We start from the raw sequence: 26,522 nt of genomic DNA on the forward strand, positions 1-26,522 counted from the left end.
CTTGAAAGAGATTATTTCAGACATCACTGGGGGTAAGGGCCACGCCCTTCCTCAGGATAGGTCTTTTAAGGCTAAAAATAAAACAAATTTTCGTCCCTTTCGCAGAAACGGACCAGCCTCAAATTCTACATCCTCTAAGCAAGAGGGTAATTCTTCTCAAACCAAGCCAGCCTGGAGACCGATGCAAGGCTGGAACAAAGGTAAGCAGGCCAAGAAGCCCGCTACCGCTACCAAGACAGCATGAGATGCTGGCCCCCGATCCGGGACCGGATCTGGTGGGGGGCAGACTCTCTCTCTTCGCTCAGGCTTGGGCAAGAGATGTTCAGGATCCTTGGGCGCTAGAAATAGTTTCTCAAGGTTATCTCCTGGAATTCAAGGAACTACCCCCAAGGGGAAGGTTCCACAGGTCTCAATTGTCTTCAGACCAAATAAAAAGACAGGCATTCTTACATTGTGTAGAAGACCTGTTAAAAATGGGAGTGATTCATCCTGTTCCATTAGGAGAACAAGGGATGGGGTTTTACTCCAATCTGTTCATAGTTCCCAAAAAAGAGGGAACATTCAGGCCAATTTTGGATCTCAAGATCCTAAACAAATTTCTCAAGGTCCCATCGTTCAAGATGGAAACCATTCGGACAATTCTTCCTACCATCCGGGAAGGTCAATTCATGACCACAGTGGATTTAAAGGATGCGTATCTACATATTCCTATCCACAAGGAACATCATCGGTTCCTAAGATTCGCCTTTCTGGACAAGCATTACCAGTTTGTGGCACTTCCATTCGGACTAGCCACTGCTCCAAGAATTTTCACAAAGGTACTAGGGTCCCTTCTAGCGGTACTAAGGCCAAGGGGCATTGCAGTAGTACCCTACTTGGACGACATTCTGATTCAAGCGTCGTCTCTACCACAAGCAAAGGCTTATACGGACATTGTCCTAGCCTTTCTCAGATCTCACGGGTGGAAAGTGAACGTAGAAAAAAGTTCTCTATTCCCGTCAACAAGAGTTCCCTTCTTGGGAACAATAATAGACTCCTTGGAAATGAAGATTTTTCTGACAGAAGCCAGAAAATCAAAACTTCTAAGCTTTTGTCAAGTACTTCATTCTGTTCTTCTTCCTTCCATAGCGCAGTGCATGGAAGTAATAGGTTTGATGGTTGCGGCAATGGACATAGTTCCTTTTGCGCGAATTCATCTAAGACCATTACAACTGTGCATGCTCAGACAGTGGAATGGGGATTATACAGATTTGTCCCCGACGATCCAAGTAGATCAGAGGACCAGAGATTCACTCCGTTGGTGGCTGACCCTGGACAACCTGTCCCAAGGGATGAGCTTCAGAAGACCAGAGTGGGTCATTGTAACGACCGACGCCAGCCTGGTGGGCTGGGGCGCGGTCTGGAAACACCTGAAGGCTCAGGGTCTATGGTCTCGGGAAGAATCTCTTCTCCCGATAAACATTCTGGAACTGAGAGCGATATTCAATGCTCTCAAGGCTTGGCCTCAACTAGCAAAGGCCAAATTCATAAGGTTTCAATCAGACAACATGACGACTGTTGCATATATCAACCATCAGGGGGGAACAAGGAGTTCCCTGGCGATGGAAGAAGTGACCAAAGTAATTCAATGGGCGGAGCTTCACTCCTGCCACTTGTCTGCAATCCACATCCCAGGAGTGGAAAATTGGGAAGCGGATTTTCTGAGTCGTCAGACATTTCATCCGGGGGAGTGGGAACTCCATCCGGAAATCTTTGCCCAAATAACTCAATTATGGGGCATTCCAGACATGGATCTGATAGCGTCTCGTCAGAACTTCAAGGTTCCTTGCTACGGGTCCAGATCCAGGGATCCCAAGGCGACTCTAGTAGATGCACTAGTAGCGCCCTGGACCTTCAACCTAGCTTATGTGTTCCCACCGTTTCCTCTCATTCCCAGGCTGGTAGCCAGGATCAATCAAGAGAGGGCTTCGGTGATCTTGATAGCTCCTGCGTGGCCACGCAGAACTTGGTATGCAGACCTGGTGAATATGTCATCGGCTCCACCATGGAAGCTACCTTTGAGACGGGACCTTCTTGTTCAAGGTCCGTTCGAACATCCGAATCTGGCATCACTCCAACTGACTGCTTGGAGATTGAACGCTTGATTTTATCAAAGCGTGGGTTCTCAGATTCTGTCATTGATACTCTTATTCAGGCTAGAAAGCCTGTAACTAGGAAAATTTACCATAAAGTATGGAAGAAATATATCTGTTGGTGCGAATCGAAAGGATTGCCATGGAACAGGGTAAAAATTCCTAAGATTCTATCCTTTCTACAAGAGGGTTTGGAGAAAGGATTATCTGCAAGTTCTTTGAAGGGACAGATTTCTGCTTTATCTGTTTTACTTCACAAGAAGCTGGCGGCTGTGCCAGATGTTCAGGCTTTTGTTCAGGCTCTGGTTAGAATCAAGCCTGTTTACAAACCTTGGACTCCTCCTTGGAGTCTCAATTTAGTTCTTTCAGTTCTTCAAGGGGTTCCGTTTGAACCCTTACATTCCGTAGATATTAAGTTATTATCTTGGAAAGTTTTGTTTTTGGTTGCAATTTCTTCTGCTAGAAGAGTTTCAGAGTTATCTGCTCTGCAGTGTTCTCCTCCTTATCTGGTGTTCCATGCAGATAAGGTGGTTTTGCGTACTAAACCTGGTTTTCTTCCGAAAGTTGTTTCTAACAAAAATATTAACCAGGAGATAGTTGTGCCTTCTTTGTGTCCGAATCCAGTTTCAAAGAAGGAACGTTTGTTGCACAATTTGGATGTAGTTCGTGCTCTAAAATTCTATTTAGAGGCTACAAAGGATTTCAGACAAACATCTTCCTTGTTTGTTGTTTATTCTGGTAAAAGGAGAGGTCAAAAAGCAACTTCTACCTCTCTCTCTTTTTGGCTTAAAAGCATCATCAGATTGGCTTATGAGACTGCCGGACGGCAGCCTCCTGAAAGAATCACAGCTCATTCCACTAGGGCTGTGGCTTCCACATGGGCCTTCAAGAACGAGGCTTCTGTTGATCAGATATGTAAGGCAGCGACTTGGTCTTCACTGTACACTTTTACCAAATTTTACAAATTTGATACTTTTGCTTCTTCTGAGGCTATTTTTGGGAGAAAGGTTTTGCAAACCGTGGTGCCTTCCATCTAGGTGACCTGATTTGCTCCCTCCCATCATCCGTGTCCTAAAGCTTTGGTATTGGTTCCCACAAGTAAGGATGACGCCGTGGACCGGACACACCTATGTTGGAGAAAACAGAATTTATGTTTCCCTGATAAATTACTTTCTCCAACGGTGTGTCCGGTCCACGGCCCGCCCTGGTTTTTTAATCAGGTCTGATGATTTATTTTCTCTAACTACAGTCACCACGGTATCATATGATTTCTCCTATGCAAATATTCCTCCTTTACGTCGGTCGAATGACTGGGGAAGGCGGAGCCTAGGAGGGATCATGTGACCAGCTTTGCTGGGCTCTTTGCCATTTCCTGTTGGGGAAGAGAATATCCCACAAGTAAGGATGACGCCGTGGACCGGACACACCGTTGGAGAAAGTAATTTATCAGGTAAACATAAACTCTGTTTTTTCAAAGAGGATGCTGTTCAGGAGTCTAATGATAATGTTCAATATATGCCGCAGCTTTCTCCTCAAGCGTCCAAAATTTTACCGCCCACACATGCAGTGCCCTGCGCTTCCTCTCTAGCTCCTGCTGGAGTTACGTTACAAGACATCGCTTCTTTCATGCCTTCTGCAGTTTCAGATGCGTTGTCTGCTTTTCCAATGTTGCAGGGGAAGCGTAAGAGGAAAATCAGACATTCAGTAAGGGAGGTTTCTGACACAGTTGTTGCTATTTCGAATGCCCCCTCACAGCAGCCTGAGGAGGAGGATACCGTAGTAGCATCTGAAGGTGAAATTTCAGATTCTGACAGTGTAATTTCTCTTGCTGATACTGAAGTGGTATCTTTCAGGTTTAAGCTAGAACACCTCTGTCTGTTACTTAAGGAGGTTTTGGCTACATTGGACAGCGACTCCACGGTCGTCGTTAATCCTAAGAAATCCAGTAAGCTAAACAAATATTTTGAGGTACCTTCCTCAATAGAGGTTTTTTTTTGGTACCAGACCGAGCTTCTGAGATCTTTGCTAAGGAGTGGGAGAGACCGGGTATCCCTTTTTCTCCATCTCCTATATTTAAAAAGATGTTTCCCATAGCCAACTCTGTCAAGGAGGCTTGGCAAACAGTCCTCAAGGTGGAAGGAGCTGTCTGCACCCTAGCTAAGAGAACTACTATACCCATAGAGGATAGTTGTGCTTTCAAAGATCCTATGGACAAAAAATTAGAGGGGTTAATCAAAAAGATGTATGTACACTAGGGTTTACAATGGCAACCAGCTGTGTGCATTGCTACCGTCACTAGTGCGGCGGCATATTGGTTTGATGCGTTGTCTGATGCTATTAGGACAGACACTCCCCTTGATGAGATTCAGGATAGGATAAAAGCCCTTAAGTTGGCTAATTCCTTTATTACTGATGCTTCCCTACAGGTTATCAAGTTGGGAGCAAAGATTTCAGGCTTTGCCGTCTTAGCTCGCAGAGCCTTATGGTTAAAACCTTGGTCCTCGGATGTGTCATCTAAGTCTAAACTTCTAGCGATCCCTTACAAGGGGAAGACCTTCTTTGGATTGGGCTTGACGGAAATAATCTCTGATATCACGGGAGGAAAGGGTCATCTTCTCCCTCAGGATAAGAGAAACAAGCAAAAGGGACGTCAGAGTAATTTTCGTTCCTTTCGAAATTTCAAAGGAAATTCTTTTGCTTGCGCCTCCAAGCAGGAACAGTCTTCCTGGAGGCTCAATAAGTATTAGAATATAGGAAAACAATCCAAGAAGCCTGCTATTGAATCAAAGACAGCATGAAGGGCATGCCCCCCGATCCGGAACCGGATCTTGTAGGGGGCAGACTTTCCTTTTTCGCCCAGGCTTGGGCTCGAGATGTTTAGGATCCCTGGGCAGTAGAAATAGTGTCCCAGGGATACAAACTAGAGTGTAAAAGTTGTCCTCCCAGAGGCAGGTTTCTGCTTTCAAGAGTATCTGTAGACCAGACAAAAAGAGAGGCGTTTTTGCAATGTGTACAGGACCTCTCCGACCTGTGAGTAATAGTTCCTATTCCGATGCAGGAACGGGGTCTGGGATTTTATTCCAATCTGTTCGTGGTTCCCAAAAAAGAGGGAGCCTTCAGACCAATTTTAGATCTCAAGTCTAAACAAATTCCTCAGAGTACCGTCCTTCAAGATGGAAGCTATTCGTTCCATTCTTCCTTTGGACCAAGAGGGTCAATTTATGACAACTGTGGATTTAAAGGACGCGTACCTACATGTTCCCATTCACAGGGATCATCACAAGTTTCTAAGGTTTGCCTTTCTAGACAAACGGTTCCAATTCGTAGCTCTTCCTTTCGGTCTTGCCACAGCTCCCAAAATTTTCTCATAGATTCTGGGATCTCTGTTGGCGGTGTTTTGATTACAGGGCATTGCAGTGGCGCCCCATATCTGGACGACATTCTGGTCCAGGCGCCATCCTTTCAACAAGCAAGGTCCCACACGGAAATGTTGTTATCCTTCCTGCAATCTCACTGATGGAAGGTAAATTTGGAAAAGAGCTCCTTAGTTCCAAATACAAGGGTAACTTTCTTGAGAACCATAATAGATTCTCTATCAATGAAGATTTTTCTGACAGAAGTCAGGAAATCAAAGAATTTCGATTCTTGCCTAGCACTTCAGTCCGCTTCTCGGCCATCAGTGGCTCAGTGCATGGAGGTAATCGGGCTGATGGTAGTGGCAATGGACATCATCCCGCTTTTCAGAATCGGTCATAGAGACCATGATTCCGGCTCGTAAAACCATAACTAGGAACATTTTCTACAAGATATGGCGTAAATATCTCTATTGGTGTGAAACCAAGGGCTACTCTTGGAGCAGAGTTAGGATTCCTAGAATTTTGTCTTTTCTCCAAGAGGGTTTGGAGAAAGGATTATCGGCAAGTTCCCTAAAGGGTCAAATATCTGCCTTGTCTATTTTGTTACATAAGCGTCTGGCGGACGTACCAGATGTGCAATCTTTTTGCCAGGCCTTGGTCAGGATCAGGCCTGTGTTCAAACCAGTTACTCCTCCCTAGAGTCTTAATTTAGTTCTTAAGGTACTTCAAGGGGCTCCGTTTGAGCCTATGCATTCCTTAGATATTAAGTTGTTATCTTGTAAAGTTTTGTTTCTTGTTGTCAGAACTCTCGGCATTGCAGTATGAGTCTCCTTTCCTTATTTTTCATTCGGATAAGGTAGTTTTACGTACAAAGTTAGGATTTCTACCTAAGGTAGTTTCTGACAGGAACATTAATCAGGAGATTGTTGTTCCTTCCTTATATCCTAATCCTTCTTCTCAGAAGGAACGGCTTCTGCACAATTTAGACGTGGTACGTGCCTTAAAATTTTACTTACAGGCGACTAAGGATTTTCGGCAGTCTTTTGCTTTGTTTGTGGTTTTCTCGGGACAGCGTAAGGGACAGAAAGCTACGGCTACTTCTCTTTCCTTTTGGCTGAAGAGTATTATTCGTTTTGCCTATGAAACTGCTGGACAGCGACCTCCAGAGAGTGTTACGGCTCATTCCACGAGGGCTGTTGCTTCCTCATGGGCATTCAAAAATTAAGCTTCTGTGGAACAGATTTGCAAGGCTGCAACTTGGTCCTCTCTTCACACTTTCTCAAAATTCTACAAATTTGACACACTTGCCTCGGCTGAGGCCGCTTTTGGGAGAAAGGTTCTTCAAGCAGTGGTGCCTTCCGTTTAAGTTCCCTGTCTTGTCCCTCCTGTATCATCTGTGTACTCTAGCTTGGGTGTTGATTCCCAATAGTAATTAGATGATCCGTGGGCTCATCGTGTCATTAAAGATAAAAGAAAATTTATGCTTACCTGATAAATTTATTTATTTCTTGACACGATGAGTCCACGGCCCGCCCTGTTTTGAATAGACAGGTTGTTGGTTTATTAAAAACTTCAGACACCTCTGCACCTTGTTACTTCCTTTCTCTCCTTTACTTCGGTCGAATGACTGGGTTGGGAGGGAAGGGAGGTGATATTTAACAGCTTTGCTGTGGTGCTCTTTGCCGCTTCCTGCTGGGCAGGAGTGATATTCCCAATAGTAATTAGATGATCCGTGGACTCCTCATGTCAAAAAAAAATATTTTTTTATCAGGTAAGCATACATTTTCTTTTTCAGTGATCGATGTGGGGAAGATCCAAATCAAAAAGTAATCCACGGGGTTATTGACTCCTTTGTTCATGTTGAACAGTATAAGAAAAAATTTCCCTTAAAGGTAATTCACTTTCATTTTTAACTTATTTATTTATGTATTTAACTATTATATCTGCTTAATTTTGATGTCACTTTTTGCCTACATTAGTTTTATCAAGAAATTTTTGAGTGGCCTTTTCTGGCTGAAACGGGGGAGTATTACAAACAGGAAGCATCAAATTTACTACAAGAATCAAATTGTTCACAGTATATGGAAAAGGTATGCCATGTATTTTATTTTTTCTTCTCCTAACTAATTAACATTGCGGTATGTAAAATATATTGTTATTGATATTGTCCAAATTAAACAGATTGAGATATTAGATGCACAGATGATTTTCTTAAAGGGGCAGTAAATTAAAAAAATTAAGCTTTCACGATTCAGAGCAAGCAATTTTAAATAACTTTCCAATTTACTTATATAATTTGCTTCTTTCTCTTGTTGTTCTTTTTTGAAAAGGTATGGTTTGGCGCGGCAGTGCACTACTGGGTGCAAGCTGCTTATTGGGGGCTGTACATATGTCTCTTGTTATTGGCTCTCATTAGTACATTGCTGCTTCTGAGCCTCCACTTTAAAAAATTATACCAAGCACAAATTCGATAATAGAAGTTAATTGGAAAGTTGTTTAAATGCTCCGCTTGAATCGTGAAAAAAATGGGTTCCATGTCTCTTTAACTACTAATAGTAAAAACTGGTAACACAAATATTGTGTTGCAGCTAGTGACTGGCTTACTACCCCACATGAAATTGTTCCCCACTTACTAGTTGTTTGTAATATCTTGTAGTATTGGCACTTAGTTATTTGTAACAGGGTTTCTTGAACTTTTTTGGACAGTTAGTTTAAAAAACATTTGGGCAGATGATTTATGAGTAATATAAAGAGCGATCATCTGATCCTGTAGGAGTGGATCGTTTATCATAGGCCATTCTAATACAAAGCAAAATACTGTAGCTGGTGTTCTTCAAATTACTGCTTTGCTTCACACTGCGAACCATATCAGAACACGTGGATGGGCGGCTGACCATTGGAGTAGGTGGAAATGCTTTCTCTGAGTCTGAGATTGCGTGTTCCCTTTCCAACATGTACCTCTCCCCTTCATGTTTTAGTCACTTTGGTTTCTACAAATTTGGGAGTCTGTTAAGCTCTGCATTAGCTGAAGCATTTGTTTGTTTTTGCAAAGATTGAGAATAAAGTTTTGACCCCTAATAAGACAGTTCAATCTATGCTGTAATGGTACAGACACAACCTAACAATTGTTGGGTCGCCATTCTATGATTATGCTAGAGCCCTCAAAACGCAGACACTGCTTTTCTCTTGAGAGGTTCATTGTGGGGTTGTGACGTACTCTGAGTGTACCCTCTACCAGTTACCCATAGCTATATAACTGGTCTTTCAAGAACAAGCAGTATGGTGTTATATGGTGTTAGTGATTTTCTAACTAGCTTATTATCTGTGCTGTGTCTCAGGTCTTCAGTGCATTGGGCTTATCCATATGGCCCTGTCCTGCTCTGAAAACATATTTTAAATCTTTAAATTCCCTTGGATACAGATACTGATTTTATGTAGTGTCTTTATAGCTGTGTCAACAGTATAGAATTTTGGCACTATTATATGATGTGTGCTAGCAATCTGTGCCTTCTTATTAGTTATAGCCGAGTGCTGATGACCGCTATAAGCTTAAGTTCAAGTCTATTTCATATGTTTCCTGTTCCTGCATCAGTTAAGTGTACCATATTCATTGTTAAGTTGCCTTTTTGCTTAAAGGGGAATATCTGACTGTCTTTGAATATGTCTTACGATGCATGGTGTCCTGGTATTCCTGCTGATTCTCTAGATGATTGTAGTTCATTGCTTAACTATGTGTTTAACTCATTGTCAGGTAGTTAGAGCATTTTATGATTGTACTTTTACATAAAGCACATTAGAGCATTTTCTTTCTACACTTTTTTTTTTTTTTAATGTCCCTTTAAATTATGACACTGGCTTAAATACAGTATATATTATTACCAGCATTACTTATCCAGGTAATTTCTCTTTTGGCCAGGCTCAAATGATATTCCTCAGGATTATAAGAGCAAGCCTAAGGCCCCTCCTAACAATGGCAATGTGTCCATGCCTTGTCCTCTCACTTTCTTCCTTTAGGAAGCAGGTTGAGGCTTTTTCAGGACACTGAAATTATTTTTCAGATTCATGGGCTATCGGGACTGTTTTTCAGGTATACAGAATAGATCTAACCAGTTCTTTTCTCTCTGCATTCTTCTTTCTCACATCCCTCTTGGTTTGGTGAAGGGAGTGGTGTGGGGAGGGGGGCTTTTTTTGTTGTTGCTATTTTTGGGATTTTTTTTGCTATTATATAAGATCATTGGGATCTTTACTCATTCTTTCCTATTCCAGTCAACAAAATGGAGAACATTTAGGGCAATTTGAGATTTAAAAATGTATTGTATAAATCAATGGCATTGAAACTTCTCTTATGATATGGTTGCATGGAAATGTGAACAATAAATAGATTTCTGCTTACTGGCCAATCAGTTTGCTCACTGAAGAATTACAAAAAGGCCTGGCACATGTATTATTTTACATTTGGACATTCCAGACAAAATCCACATGGATGCATTTCAACTTCAAAATGGAGCAATTTTGTAATATAATATAAAGCTATAGCTGTTTAGAGTGTACTTTAGTATGCACAGTGCCTCAGCATTTTAAGCACAGCACTTGCTCAAAGAGCTTGTACCATCTAGTAATGACTCAATTTGTTATTTGCTGACTTGATACAAGCCCCACTGGCACTCTGAGTAGCTGCATTATTTAAAATGCTAGTGCACTGAGAATATCTAGCTATGCTGCATGTGCAGAGAAAAATGTTAACACTTAAACCGGGATAACTTTTACTAGAAGCATTTTTGTCAAATCATGTATATTGCAAATAAGTTTCTATTCAAATATGTAATTCATCTATGTGCATTAAATTTTGACCAGAATGACCCTTTAACTCATAAGAGTACTTTTAGGGTCAAATCCCTTTCTCCTCATAGGTTATTGTGTTTCTCTACCTGAACTGACTATAGTAGTAAAGGGGGTGTATGTAGTGATGTCTTTAAGGTGTGTCTACATACGTTGGTAGTCAGAGGCCATCTATCCAGTTTTTCTGATATGGTTCTACTAATTTATTAGTAAGTATAAATTGCTTTCTTTTCCAGTATTATTTTCACTTTTAATACTGGATGCCAATTCATTAAATATTGTAATTCTATGTGATGACACAACATTTTGCCACTTAGCTTTGTTGTAGTACAGGTAGCCCTCAGTTTATGCTGGGGTTAGGTTCCAGAAGGAATGGTGGTAAATCGAAACTGTTGTAAATTGAAACCCAGTTTATAATGTATGGGAAGTGAGGGAGTTAGGTTCCAGGCCCCTCAAAATTGTAATAAGTAACACCTAATACATTATTTTTAAAGCTTTGAAATGAAAACTTGAAATGCTAAACAGCATTATAAACAGTATCAAATAATCACACAACACAGAATATATAATTAAACTAAATTAAATGAACAAACATTTGCTGAACAGCACCTAATAAAATAATTACACAACAGATTGTATCATCATCAAACTAAGTTAAATGAACAAAAACTTTTGCTGAACAGCATTATAACCCTAATAAAAAATCACACAACACAGACTTAACTTGCATTTTTCTGCAAACAGTTCTTTGTATTGTTAGGATGTTAGATAATATTGGGTCTGTAACAATTCTATGCATTCCAGAATGGACTGATTCATAGACAGGAAGATCTTGTTCCTTTGAAAGCTTTGCTCGATAGCTAATGTCTGTGGTCTGTGTACACTGATTAATTTCAGCCTGCATGTGTGTATCTTTTCTGCAACACAAGCGGACAGCTCCACCTACTGGCTATTTTAATCAATGCACACAATGCTTTTCAATAGCAGTCACATGACTGAAAAAAAAGGCCGTTATTCTGAAACAGCGCAAATTAAACCGGCGTAAACCGAGGGCCACCTGTATATGCATAGTAACATATAAGAATTTTTCATTTTAAAATTCATTGTGAATTGTCATATCAAGACAGTCCATTCTAACAAGATTGTTGGTTGATCCAGTATCATTAGACAATTGCTCCGGTTTTGCTAAATACATGGTCTATTACTGGAAGGTGAGTGGTGAGAATATATACAGATTTTCTTCTATGGTTTTAATATTTCCAATAAATTATAAACCATAAATCTAATTTTATTTTATTGTGACATTAGTATTATATAAATAAATAAATTAAAAACAATCAACATGAGCTTTATTTAGAATTGTGACTTGCCGCAGATTTAGCTTAAATAGATAAGAAAATCACAAATAAATTTCTTGCAAATATTTTTGTGTAGATTTTAGGTAGATTAAAAGACGAAGAGATTCGATGTCGGAAGTATTTAAATCCCAGTTCATATAATAAAGTGATTCATGAATGCCAGCAGCGAATGGTGGCAGACCACTTGCAGTTTCTACATGCAGAATGTCACAATATCATCAGACAAGAAAGGAGAAGCGGTAAGCAGCAAGCAGTAAAATTTAATACATTATAGAACTGGATTTTACTTAAAGGGACATGCAACTCACGTTTTTGTTTTCGTTATTCAGGTAGAGCATACTGTTTTTTAAAACAAATTTCCAATTTACTTCGATTTTCAAAGTTGCTTGTGTTCTTTCTATCCTTTACTGAAAAGTAAATCTAGGTGGGTTATGAAGTCCTATGAGCCCACCTAGGGTTACTCTTCAATAAAGGATACCAAAAGAATAAAGCAAATTTAAAAATTGAAGAGTAAACCTAGGTAGGATCATAGGACTTCATAACCCACCTAAATTTACTCTTCATTAAAGGATAGCAAGAAAACAAGCCACTTTGATAATATAATTTAAATTGGAAATGTTTTAAAATTGAATATTCTTTCTAGACCATGAAAGTTTAATTTTCACTTTTACTGTCCCTTTAAGTAGATTTTCACAGATGAGCTAGCAAAATGAAAGTAATTGGCTTAAGCTTTTTTGTTTAATGATGAGGTGATCAAATTATTTTAACATTTAATATTTTATTAGCAATAATGTTCTTATTTAAGATACAAATTAAAGCACTGCTTACATTAATTTATTGTACATTTCTTGTGAAAACACTAGTTTAATGATTGTAATATGTTTTATTGCATTTACTTTAGTATAAGGCAGTTTCTTCACTTTAATTCTCAGCCTTGTTCCGCAATTTCAAACATTTTTCCTTTAGCATTTTTTGATTAGTTATTCTTGAATCCTGAACATTGCCATGACTCCCATTAATAGAATATTAGCTCAGAAAAGTTATTGAATTTTTATCTCTAATTAGCACAGTAAATAATATTATGGCGGCTGTTTGGTCTGTTCTGTGTTAAACATTGCTTCTAAGATGCTTGTAACTTTAGGTTGGATGAATTTGGGACTTTTTTTGGGCACCATTAGTGACTGGAAATACAATTTGCAGTAAATTGTTTCCGTATTTTTGGGTTATAAAACACTTTGCTGGAATTGGGAACTTCAGCATGACCTTCCTGAATTATCTAACTTCTTCTTTTAGCAGTAAATAATCCATCCTGATAGCAGGTTAAATGTGTTTATAAGTAAACTTTTGTTGTAAATATTGTCAATATTTGCTTTCCTTAAACCATGCCCAGAACTAATCTATTAATAATTTTGTATGTTTAAGATTATGAATGAGACTAGAACTGGTAATCTCTATGTTGCTTCACTCTACTAGTACCTTTAAGGAGGTACCGGATAGAAAAAAATCCTGAGACCCCAAATTTAGTGGGTGTAAAACTTCTCTCTGCCCTGCCATTTTTTTGTGCTATTGACATGATGTTATAGGGAATCTTAGTGTGACGATTAAGCCTTTCCACTCAACCGTCATAATGGGTAGGGTATGGGCATGAAGGGGTTAATAGCACGCAGCTTCTGGTCCCTTAACCTTTAACTCTACAAAGGACCCAAAGGGACACCAAATTAACCCCAAAATCCTGTCCATACCACCCCAGTTACTACTTGCTGACACCACCAAGACCTTTGAAAAAAATTGGTGTCTTGGAAACCCCAATAAATTGCACAAATTAACAATTAGGTAATGTGCCTTTAACCTTTTCTCGTCAGAGTGTAAATTCACTTATTAGAGCCCAAAGACAGAATTAGATTTTCTATATGTTTAATAACAAAAATACCAATACAGGTTACATAGTGCCAAATTATAAAAACATTCAAAATAACATATGTGCCAAGATACAATTCTTTAAAATAAAATGGGACATAACATAACAAAATATCTTAGCTTATTACCAAGTTTCTTCAGATATGTGGAGAACTCCTTTAGATGTTAGCTGCTTTGTGTCCCAGGTTAGTTCTGACTGCTTTCTCTGTAACATATTCAGTTATAACTCAGATTCCTTTTGTCTTGTCAAGGCCACCGCCCTTGTGTTAATTTACAACATCTACATACCAGTCCTTAACCCCTTAAGGACCGGACATTTCAGACAAAAAAATTCCCCAAAAGACCAGAGCATTTTTAGCATTTTTGCCATCACTACATTTAAACAGAAATAGAGCCTTTTCTCTTACAAGGTGTATCCAGTCCACGGATTCATCCTTACTTGTGGGATATTCTCATTCCCTACAGGAAGTGGCAAAGAGAGCACACAGCAAAGCGGTGTGAGCGGTCTAGACAAGCGATGATAGCGTGACTATACGCTTGTTAGTGCTCGGTTGCCTTTTTTCTCCCGGCCATTTTTTTTCCTTGCCGGAGGGCTTTTAGCTGATCACCGCCCACGAGGGGCGGGATTTACCTTTGCGTGCTTCAGACCGGAAGTGTCTGGAAGCGGCGCACTTTGTTCTGACGGAGCTCAAGTGAGGATCCAAGAGGGACGTTGGTTTCGGGTCCTTGCTGAGACCGCATGGTCATATTTCAAAAATAGAGCAGACGGTCTTACGCATCCGGGAGCTTAACAGCTGGATCAGTGTGTTGGGGGCAGGTAGGCGCCACGGCGGAGCTGTGGTGAGGTGCTCAAGTTTTTTCTGAAGATTATCTCGGTTTATTTTACACTAATTCTAAGGTTCTCCCCAAGTATATGTTGTAAAAATTTAATCAGAATTTATTGCCTTGAGGTAATATTTTTATAACCGTTTTTTTTTTTTTTTTTTTTTTTTTTTTAAAAGTGGGCCAAGTTGGGATTTATTTTTGACGTATGCTATTGGGTCATATTCATACTCATTAGGATAATGGATCTTCAGAGTGTCACATGTTCATTATGTTTGAATGCCAATGTGGAACCCCCTGTTACTTTTTGTCCTTCATGTACTGAAAGAACTTTACAGTTTAGAGAACACATTTTCTTTAATAAAAGTTTGTCTTTAGCAGATGCTGCTCAGGATTCTGCTGAAGAGGTTCAGAATATGCCGCAGCGTTCTCCCCGAGTGTCACAGCCATTACCGCTCAATCAGGCGATGCCTTGTTCTTCAACGGCGTCTGCTTCTTTCACTCTGCAGGATATGGCTGCAGTTATGTCATCCACCCTTACAGAAGTTTTATCCAAGTTGCCAGAGCTGCAAGGCAAACGTACTAGGAAAGAGGCCCTTGGAGTCCCTGCGACTTCTGATGCTTTGATGGCGATCTCCGATATACCCTCCCAGGGCTCTGAGGTGGGGGGTACAGAGGCTCTATCTGAGGGGGAACTGTCTGACTCAGGCATTGCGTTGCCCCCGCCAGATTCGGACGTCATATCCTTCAGATTTAAGCTTGAACACCTCCGCCTTTTGCTACGAGAGGTTTTGGTGACTCTGGACGACTGTGACTCTATTGTGGTCCCACCAGAGAAATTGAGTAAGATGGACAGGTACTTAGAGGTTCCTTCTTATTCCGATGTTTTTCCGGTTCCCATGAGAATTTCGAAAATTATTACAAGGGAATGGGAAAGACCGGGTATCCCGTTCTCCCCTTCCCCTATTTTTAAGAAAATGTACCCTATAGCTGAAACCGTCCGGGATTCTTGGCAGACGGTCCCTAAGGTGGAGGGAGCTATTTCTACCCTGGCGAAGCATACGACTATTCCTATTGAGGACAGTTGTGCTTTCAAAGACCCCATGGACAAAAAGTTGGAGGGTCTTCTTAAAAAAAACTCTATGTTCATCAAGGGTTTTTATTGCAACCGGCGGCCTGCATTGTAACAGTCACGACTGTGGCTGCTTTTTGGTTTGACGCTCTAGAAGAGTCTTTTAGAACTGAGACCTCTTTAGAGGAAATACAGGACAGAATTAAGGCCCTTAAGCCTGCTAATTCTTTTATTACGGATGCTTCCTTTCAGATTGCCAAATTAGCGGCTAAGAGTTCAGGATTCTCCATCTTAGCCCGAAGAGCTCTATGGTTAAAGTCTTGGTCTGTGGATGTATCCTCTAAATCCAAGCTTTTGGCTATTCCTTTCAAGGGAAAGACCCTATTCGGGCCTGATTTGAAAGAAATCATTTCTGACATTACGGGTCATCTCCTCCCTCAAGACAAAACATCTAAGCAAAGGGGGCGACACAGTAATTTTCGTTCCTTTCGTAATTTCAAAGGAGTCTCCTCTTCTGCTAAACAGGAAGGGAATTATCCTCAAGCCAAGTCCACCTGGAGACCCAACCAGGCTTGGAACAAGGGTAAACAACCCAAGAAGCCCGCTGCTGCTCCCAAGACAGCATGAAGGGGCGGCCCCCGATCCAGGACCGGATCTAGTAGGGGGCAGACTTTCTCTCTTTGTCCATGCTTGGATAAGAGACGTTCAGGATCCCTGGATACTAGAAATCGTGTCTCAAGGGTATCAGTTGGAGTTCAAAAATTCCTTCCCGAGAGGAAGGTTTCTTCTTTCACAATTGTCTATAGACCAGATAAAAAGAGAGGCGTTCTTACTTTGTGTAAAAGACCTCTCCATTATGGGAGTAATTTGTCCCGTTCCAATACAGGGACAGAGGCAGGGGTTTTACTCAAATCTTTTTGTGGTTCCCAAAAATGAGGGGACGTTCAAACCCATTTTAGATCTCAAGAGTCTAAACAAGTTTCTCAGAGTTCCATCCTTCAAGATGGAGACTATTCGGACAATTCTTCCATTGATCCAGGAGAGTCAATATATGACTACCGTGGACTTAAAGGATGCATATCTTCATATTCCTATCCACAGAGATCATCACCAGTTTCTGAGGTTTGCCTTTCTGGACAAACCTTTTCAGTTTGTGGTCCTTCCTTTCGGGCTGGCCACGGCACCCAGGATCTTCACGAAGGTTCTAGAGTCTCTGCTGGCTGTTCTCAGACCGCGGGGCATTGCAGTGGTGCCTAATCTGGATGATATTCTGATCCAGGCGTTGTCTTATCAGCTGACAAAGTCTCATACCGACATTGTTCTATCCTTTCTAAGGACTCACGGATGGAAGGTGAATCTAGAAGAGAGTTCACTAATTCCACAGACAAGGGTTCCTTTCCTGGTAACTCTAATAGACTCTATATCCATGAAAATCTTTTTGACGGAAGTCAGAAAGTTAAAAATTCTGAATACATGCCGATCCCTTCAGTCCAATCCTTGGCCATCAGTGGCTCAGTGCATGGAGGTAATTGGATTGATAGTGGCAGCAATGGACATCATTCCGTATGCTCGTTTTCATCTCAGATCTCTACAACTGAGCATGCTCAGACAGTGGAATGGAGATTATGCGAATTTGTCTCCTCGGATAGATCTGGATCAGGAGACAAGAGACTCTCTTCTTTGGTAGTTGTCGCAGGATCATCTGTCCCAAGGGACTTGCTTCCGCAGACCCTCATGGGTGATAGTGACAACGGACGCCAGTCTACTAGGATGGGGTGCAGTCTGGAACTCCCTGAAGGCTCAGGGTGTGTAGACTCGGTCGGAGTCTCTACTTCCAATCAATATTCTGGAGTTGAGAGCAATATTCAATTCGCTTCAGGCTTGGCCTCAGTTGGCTTGAGCCAAATTCATCCGATTTCAGTCGGACAACATCACGACTGTGGCTTACATCAATCATCAGGGAGGAACAATGAGTTCCTTAGCGATGACAGAAGTATCCAAGATAATTCGGTTGGCGGAGGCTCACTCTTGTTATCTGTCAGCAATCTACATCCCAGGAGTGGACAACTGGGAATCAGATTTTTTGAGCAGACAGACGTTTCATCCGGGGGAATGAGAACTCCATTCGGAGGTCTTTTCCACCCTGATTCTCAGATGGGGCAGACCGGAGCCGGATCTCATGGCATCTCATCAGAATGCCAAGCTCCCGAGATACGGATCCAGGTCCAGGGATCCTCAGGCCGAACTGATAGATGCCTTGGCAGTGCCTTGGTCGTTCAACCTAGCTTATGTGTTTCCACCATTTGCTCTCCTTCCCTGGGTGATTGCTCAGATCAAACAGGAGAGGTCTTCGGTGATTCTCATCGCTCCTGCGTGGCCTCGCAGGACTTGGTATGCCGATCTGGTGGACATGTCCTCTCTGCCACCGTGGAAGCTTCCATTGAGGCAGGACCTTCTCATTCAGGGACCCTTCCATCATCCGAATCTAGTTTCTCTGCAGCTGACTGCTTGGAGATTGAACGCTTGATTTTATCTAAGCGAGCGTTCTCTGATTCGGTCATTGATACCTTGATCCAGGCACATAAGCCTGTTACTAGAAAGATTTACCATAAGATCTGGCGTAAATATCTTTATTGGTGCGAATCCAAGGGCTACTCATGGAGTAAGATTAGGATTCCTAGGATTTTATCTTTTCTCCAGGAAGGTTTGGAGGAAGGGTTATCCGCAAGTTCCTTAAAAGGACAGATTTCTGCTTTATCTATTTTGTTACACAAACGTCTGGCAGATATTCCGGATGTTCAATCTTTTTGTCAGGCTCTGACTAGGATCAGGCCTGTGTTTAGACCTATTGCTCCTCCTTGGAGTTTGAATTTAGTTCTTAAGGTTCTTCAAGGGGTTCCGTTTGAACCGATGCATTCCATAGATATTAAGTTATTATCTTGGAAGGTTTTGTTTTTGGTTGCTATTTCTTCTGCTCGCAGAGTTTATGAGCTTTCAGCATTACAATGTGATTCTCCTTACCTTATTTTTCATTCCGATAAGGTAGTATTGCGTACCAAACCTGGTTTTCTGCCTAAAGTTGTTTCCAACAAAAATATTAATCAGGAAATTATTGTTCCTTCATTGTGTCCTAATCCTTCTTCTAAGAAGGAGCGTCTGTTACATAACTTGGACGTGGTCCGTGCTCTGAAGTTTTACTTGCAGGCGACTAAATAATTTAGTCAATCTTCATTATTTGCATAAATTAAAAGAGAGAAGCGCTCAACCTTGGAACGAACAATAGCATAATAGCTAGTTACCACCCAAGAAGCAGCCTCTTTATGCCTAACATGTGCCTTTCACAGAGAAGAACTTTCCTGAAGCATATCAGTCTGATCCTGACTTCACAGTACAGTCCAGCCCCGAAATACCAGGCAATTCCTCTCTGAACAAGAGAAACGGCAAAACCCCAGACGTACGTTTCGGCCTATTGTGGGCCTTGTCAGTGAGGTGCAGCCATTTCCCTCTAGGCACACTGAGCAACGGGTCCACGTCTGGATTCCCGCATCACACTTATGGAGACTTCCATAAGTGTCCTAATTTGCATAAATTAAAAAAGAGAAGCGCTCAACCTGGGAACGAACAATAGCATAATAGCTTGTTCTATGGCTAGTTACCACCCAAGAAGCAGCCTCTTTATGCCCAACGTGTGCCTTTCACAGAGAAGAACTTTCCTGAAGCCGAAACGTACGTCTAGGGTTTTGCTGTTTCTCTCGTTCTGGTATTTCGAGGCTGGACTGTACTGTGGAGTCGGGATCAGACTGATGTGCTTTAGGAAAGTTCTTCTCTGTGAAAGGCACATGTTGAGCAAAAAGAGGCTGCTTCTTGGGTGGTAACTAGCCATAGAACAAGCTATTATGCTATTGTTCATTCCCAGGTTGAGCACTTCTCTCTTTTTACTTCTTCATTATTTGTTGTATTTTCTGGGAAACGTAAGGGTCAGAAAGCTACGGCTACCTCTCTTTCTTTCTGGCTGAAGAGTATCATCCGTTTGGCATATGAGACTGCTGGATAGCAGCCTCCTGAAAGAATTACGGCTCATTCTACTAGAGCTGTGGCTTCCTCATGGGCATTTAAAAATGATGCTTCTGTTAAACAAATTTGCAAGGCGGCAACTTGGTCGTCTCTTCACACTTTTTCCAAATTTTCTAAATTTGACACTTTTTTCCTCGTCCGAGGCTGTTTTTGGGAGAAAGGTTCTTCAAGCAATGCTGCCTTCCGTTTAGGTTCCTTTCTTGTCCCTCCCTTTCATACGTGTCCTATAGCTTTGGTATTGTATCCCATAGCTTTGGTATTGTATCCCGTAAGTAAGGATGAAATCCGTGGACTCGTCATATCTTGTAAAAGAAAAGGAAATTTATGCTTACCTTCTTTTACGATATGACGAGTCCACGGCCCAACCTGTCAATTTGTAAAACAGGTTTTTGTTTTTGTTAAACTTCAGTCACCTCTGCACCTTGGCTTTTCCTTTCTCTTCCTAATTTCGGTCGAATGACTGGAGTGGGAGGGATGGGAGGAGCTATATATACAGCTCTGCTGTGGTGCTCTTTGCCTCCTCCTGCTGACCAGGAGTCGATATCCCATAAGTAAGGATGAATTTTTATCAGGTAAGCATAAATTTCCTTTTTTTTTCTTTCATGATTCAGATAGAGCATGCAATTTTAAGCAACTTTCTAATTTACTCCTATTATTATTATTTTTTATTCGTTTTCTTTTTATCTTTATTTCAAAAAGCAGGAATGTAAGCATAGGAAGAGTCCATGAGCTAGTGACGTATGGGATATACATTCCTACCAGGAGGGGCAAAGTTTCCCAAACCTCAAAATGCCTATAAATACACCCCTCACCACACCCACAATTCAGTTTTACAAACTTTGCCTCCGATGGAGGTGGTGAAGTAAGTTTGTGCTAGATTCTACGTTGATATGCGCTCCGCAGCAAGTTGGAGCCCGGTTTTCCTCTCAGCGTGCAGTGAATGTCAGAGGGATGTGAGGAGAGTATTGCCTATTTGAATGCAGTGATCTCCTTCTACGGGGTCTATTTCATAGGTTCTCTGTTATCGGTCGTAGAGATTCATCTCTTACCTCCCTTTTCAGATCGACGATATACTCTTATATATACCATTACCTCTGCTGATTCTCGTTTCAGTACTGGTTTGGCTTTCTACAAACATGTAGATGAGTGTCCTGGGGTAAGTAAATCTTATTTTCTGTGACACTCTAAGCTATGGTTGGGCACTTTGTTTATAAAGTTCTAAATATATGTATTCAAACATTTATTTGCCTTGACTCAGAATGTTCAACTTTCCTTATTTTTCAGACAGTCAGTTTCATATTTGGGATTATGCATTTAAATTATTCATTTTTTCTTACCTTCAAAAATTTGACTCTTTTTTCCCTGTGGGCTGTTAGGCTCGCGGGGGCTGAAAATGCTTCATTTTATTGCGTCATTCTTGGCGCAGACTTTTTTGGCCCAAAAATTCTTTTCCGTTTCCGGCGTCATACGTGTCGCCGGAAGTTGCGTCATTTTTTGACGTTATTTTGCGCCAAAGATGTCGGCGTTCCGGATGTGGCGTCATTTTTGGCGCCAAAAGCATTTAGGCGCCAAATAATGTGGGCGTCTTATTTGGCGCTAAAAAATATGGGCGTCACTTTTGTCTCCACATTTTTTAAGTCTCATTTTTTATTGCTTCTGGTTGCTAGAAGCTTGTTCTTTGGCATTTTTTCCCATTCCTGAAACTGTCATTTAAGGAATTTGATCAATTTTGCTTTATATGTTGTTTTTTCTCTTACATATTGCAAGATGTCTCACGTTGCATCTGAGTCAGAAGATACTACAGGAAAATCGCTGTCTAGTGCTGGATCTACCAAAGCTAAGTGTATCTGCTGTAAACTTTTGGTAGCTATTCCTCCGGCTGTTGTTTGTATTAATTGTCATGACAAACTTGTTAATGCAGATAATATTTCCTTTAGTAAAGTACCATTGTCTGTTGCAGTTCCTTCAACATCTAAGGTGCAGAATGTTCCTGATAACATAAGAGATTTTGTTTCTGAATCCATCAAGAAGGCTATGTCTGTTATTTCTCCTTCTAGTAAACGTAAAAAATCTTTTAAAACTTCTCTCCCTACAGATGAATTTTTAAATGAACATCATCATTCTGATTCTGATGACTCTTCTGGTTCAGAGGATTCTGTTTCAGAGATTGATGCTGATAAATCTTCATATTTATTTAAAATGGAATTTATTCGTTCTTTACTTAAAGAAGTACTAATTGCTTTAGAAATAGAGGATTCTGGTCCTCTTGATACTAATTCGAAACGTTTAGATAAGGTATTTAAATCTCCTGTGGTTATTCCAGAAGTTTTTCCTGTTCCTAATGCTATTTCTGCAGTAATTTCCAAAGAATGGGATAAATTGGGTAATTCATTTACTCCTTCTAAACGTTTTAAGCAATTATATCCTGTACCGTCTGACAGGTTAGAATTTTGGGACAAAATCCCTAAAGTTGATGGGGCTATTTCTACCCTTGCTAAACGTACTACCATTCCTACGTCAGATGGTACTTGGTTTAAAGATCCTTTAGATAGGAAAATTGAATCCTTTCTAAGAAAAGCTTATCTGTGTTCAGGTAATCTTCTTAGACCTGCTATATCATTGGCTCATGTTGCTGCAGCTTCAACTTTTTGGTTGGAAACTTTAGCGCAACAAGTAACAAATCATTATTCTCATGATATTATTCTTCTTCTTCAGCATGCTAATAATTTTATCTGTAATGCCATTTTTGATATTATCAGAGTTGATGTCAGGTTTATGTCTCTAGCTATTTTAGCTAGAAGAGCTTTATGGCTTAAGACTTGGAATGCTGATATGGCTTCTAAATCAACTCTACTTTCCATTTCTTTCCAGGGTAACAAATTATTTGGTTCTCAGTTGGATTCTATTATCTCAACTGTTACTGGTGGGAAAGGAACTTTTTTACCACAGGATAAAAAATCTAAAGGTAAAAACAGGGCTAATAATCGTTTTCGTTCCTTTCGTTTCAACAAAGAACAAAAGCCTGATCCTTCATCCTCAGGAGCAGTTTCAGTTTGGAAACCATCTCCAGTCTGGAATAAATCCAAGCCTGCTAGAAAGGCAAAGCCTGCTTCTAAGTCCACATGAAGGTGCGGCCCTCATTCCAGCTCAGCTGGTAGGGGGCAGGTTACGTTTTTTCAAAGAAATTTGGATCAATTCTGTTCACAATCTTTGGATTCAGAACATTGTTTCAGAAGGGTACAGAATTGGTTTCAAGTTGAGACCTCCTGCAAAGAGATTTTTTCTTTCCCGTGTCCCAGTAAATCCAGTGAAAGCTCAAGCATTTCTGAATTGTGTTTCAGATCTAGAGTTGGCTGGAGTAATTATGCCAGTTCCAGTTCCGGAACAGGGGATGGGGTTTTATTCAAATCTCTTCATTGTACCAAAGAAGGAGAATTCCTTCAGACCAGTTCTGGATCTAAAAATATTGAATCGTTATGTAAGGATACCAACGTTCAAGATGGTAACTGTAAGGACTATCTTGCCTTTTGTTCAGCAAGGGCATTATATGTCCACAATAGATTTACAGGATGCATATCTGCATATTCCGATTCATCCAGATCATTATCAGTTCCTGAGATTCTCTTTTCTGGACAAGCATTACCAGTTTGTGGCTCTACCGTTTGGCCTAGCTACAGCTCCAAGAATTTTTTCAAAGGTTCTCGGTGCCCTTCTGTCTGTAATCAGAGAACAGGGTATTGTGGTATTTCCTTATTTGGACGATATCTTGGTACTTGCTCAGTCTTTACATTTAGCAGAATCTCATACGAATCGACTTGTGTTGTTTCTTCAAGATCATGGTTGGAGGATCAATTTACCAAAAAGTTCTTTGATTCCTCAGACAAGGGTAACCTTTCTGGGTTTCCAGATAGATTCAGTGTCCATGACTCTGTCTTTAACAGACAAGAGACGTCTAAAATTGATTGCAGCTTGTCGAAACCTTCAGTCACAATCATTCCCTTCGGTAGCCTTATGCATGGAAATTCTAGGTCTTATGACTGCTGCATCGGACGCGATCCCCTTTGCTCGTTTTCACATGCGACCTCTTCAGCTCTGTATGCTGAATCAATGGTGCAAGGATTACACAAAGATATCTCAATTAATATCTTCAAAACCGATTGTACGACACTCTCTAACGTGGTGGACAGATCACCATCGTTTAATTCAGGGGGCTTCTTTTGTGCTTCCGACCTGGACTGTAATTTCAACAGATGCAAGTCTCACGGGTTGGGGAGCTGTGTGGGGATCTCTGACGGCACAAGGAGTTTGGGAATCTCAGGAGGTGAGATTACCGATCAATATTTTGGAACTCCGTGCAATTTTCAGAGCTCTTCAGTCTTGGCCTCTTCTGAAGAGAGAATCGTTGATTTGTTTTCAGTCAGACAATGTCACAACTGTGGCATACATCAGTCATCAAGGAGGGACTCACAGTCCTCTGGCTATGAAAGAAGTATCTCGAATTCTGGTTTGGGCGGAATCCAGCTCCTGTCTAATCTCTGCGGTTCATATCCCAGGTATAGACAATTGGGAAGCGGATTATCTCAGTCGCCAAACGTTGCATCCGGGCGAATGGTCTCTTCACCCAGAGGTATTTCTTCAGATTGTTCAAATGTGGGAACTTCCAGAAATAGATCTGATGGCGTCTCATCTAAACAAGAAACTTCCCAGGTATCTGTCCAGATCCCGGGATCCTCAGGCGGAGGCAGTGGATGCATTATCACTTCCTTGGAAGTATCATCCTGCCTATATCTTTCCGCCTCTAGTTCTTCTTCCAAGAGTAATCTCCAAGATTCTGAAGGAATGCTCGTTTGTTCTGCTGGTAGCTCCGGCATGGCCTCACAGGTTTTGGTATGCGGATCTGGTCCGGATGGCCTCTTGCCAACCGTGGACTCTTCCGTTAAGACCAGACCTTCTGTCGCAAGGTCCTTTTTTCCATCAGGATCTGAAATCCTTAAATTTAAAGGTATGGAGATTGAACGCTTGATTCTTGGTCAAAGAGGTTTCTCTGACTCTGTGATTAATACTATGTTACAGGCGCGTAAATCTGTATCTAGAGAGATATATTATAGAGTCTGGAAGACTTATATTTCTTGGTGTCTTTCTCATCATTTTTCTTGGCATTCTTTTAGAATACCGAGAATTTTACAGTTTCTTCAGGATGGTTTAGATAAGGGTTTGTCCGCAAGTTCCTTGAAAGGTCAAATCTCTGCTCTTTCTGTTCTTTTTCACAGAAAGATTGCTATTCTTCCTGATATTCATTGTTTTGTACAAGCTTTGGTTCGTATAAAACCTGTCATTAAGTCAATTTCTCCTCCTTGGAGTTTGAATTTGGTTCTGGGGGCTCTTCAAGCTCCTCCGTTTGAACATATGCATTCATTGGACATTAAATTACTTTCTTGGAAAGTTTTGTTCCTTTTGGCAATCTCTTCTGCCAGAAGAGTTTCTGAATTATCTGCTCTTTCTTGTGAGTCTCCTTTTCTGATTTTTCATCAGGATAAGGCGGTGTTGCAAACTTCTTTTGATTTTTTACCTAAAGTTGTGAATTCCAACAACATTAGTAGAGAAATTGTGGTTCCTTCATTATGTCCTAATCCTAAGAATTCTAAGGAGAAATCGTTGCATTCTTTGGATGTTGTTAGAGCTTTGAAATATTATGTTGAAGCTACTAAGTCTTTCCGTAAGACTTCTAGTCTATTTGTTATCTTTTCCGGTTCTAGAAAAGGCCAGAAAGCTTCTGCCATTTCTTTGGCATCTTGGTTGAAATCTTTAATTCATCTTGCCTATGTTGAGTCGGGTAAAACTCCGCCTCAAAGGATTACAGCTCATTCTACTAGGTCAGTTTCTACTTCCTGGGCGTTTAGGAATGAAGCTTCGATTGATCAGATTTGCAAAGCAGCAACTTGGTCCTCTTTGCATACTTTTACTAAATTCTACCATTTTGATGTATTTTCTTCTTCTGAAGCAGTTTTTGGTAGAAAAGTACTTCAGGCAGCGGTTTCAGTTTGAATCTTCTGCTTATGTTTTTCATTAAACTTTATTTTGGGTGTGGATTATTTTCAGCAGGAATTGGCTGTCTTTATTTTATCCCTCCCTCTCTAGTGACTCTTGTGTGGAAAGATCCACATCTTGGGTAATCATTATCCCATACGTCACTAGCTCATGGACTCTTGCTAATTACATGAAAGAAAACATAATTTATGTAAGAACTTACCTGATAAATTCATTTCTTTCATATTAGCAAGAGTCCATGAGGCCCGCCCTTTTTTTGTGGTGGTTATGATTTTTGTATAAAGCACAATTATTCCAATTCCTTATTTTATATGCTTTTGCACTTTTTTATCACCCCACTTCTTGGCTATTCGTTAAACTGAATTGTGGGTGTGGTGAGGGGTGTATTTATAGGCATTTTGAGGTTTGGGAAACTTTGCCCCTCCTGGTAGGAATGTATATCCCATACGTCACTAGCTCATGGACTCTTGCTAATATGAAAGAAATGAATTTATCAGGTAAGTTCTTACATAAATTATGTTTTTTGGTTCAGCGCCTGGGAAGCATTTGCTTGATTGGTGACTACATTTAGCCGCCAATCAGCATGTGCTACCCAGGTGCTGAAATAAAAATGGGCCGGCTTCTATGCTTACATTCCTGCTTTTTCAAATAAAGATAGCAAGAGAACGAAGACACATTTATAATAGGAGACAATTAGAAAGTTGCTTAAAATTGCATGCTCTATCTGACCCATGAAAGAAAAAAGGTGGGTTTTGTGTCCCTTTTAAACTGGATACTGTTATCTTCTCTTCTGCTTTAGGAAATTACATTTTAGATTATTGTATTGGCAAACTAATTTAGATTTAATTGTTTTAAATAAAAAAAAAAGTTGATGTGATTAATTTTGCATTGATATTTTTCCATA

General features: G+C 40.6%; 1 protein-coding gene across 1 annotated transcript in view; it reads left to right on the forward strand.

The window, feature by feature from the left end:
- Positions 1 to 26,522, forward strand: part of CUL2 (cullin 2) — a 284,056-nt gene that overhangs the window by 101,923 nt on the left and 155,611 nt on the right. The window contains exons 7-9 of the mRNA XM_053713847.1: positions 7,284 to 7,380; positions 7,468 to 7,578; positions 11,762 to 11,924. Coding sequence (XP_053569822.1) covers positions 7,284 to 7,380; positions 7,468 to 7,578; positions 11,762 to 11,924 — 371 coding nt within the window. The remainder of the gene's footprint in view (positions 1 to 7,283; positions 7,381 to 7,467; positions 7,579 to 11,761; positions 11,925 to 26,522) is intronic.

This window comes from Bombina bombina, chromosome 5, assembly GCF_027579735.1.
Source record: "Bombina bombina isolate aBomBom1 chromosome 5, aBomBom1.pri, whole genome shotgun sequence".
NCBI classification, from domain to species: Eukaryota; Metazoa; Chordata; class Amphibia; order Anura; family Bombinatoridae; genus Bombina; species Bombina bombina.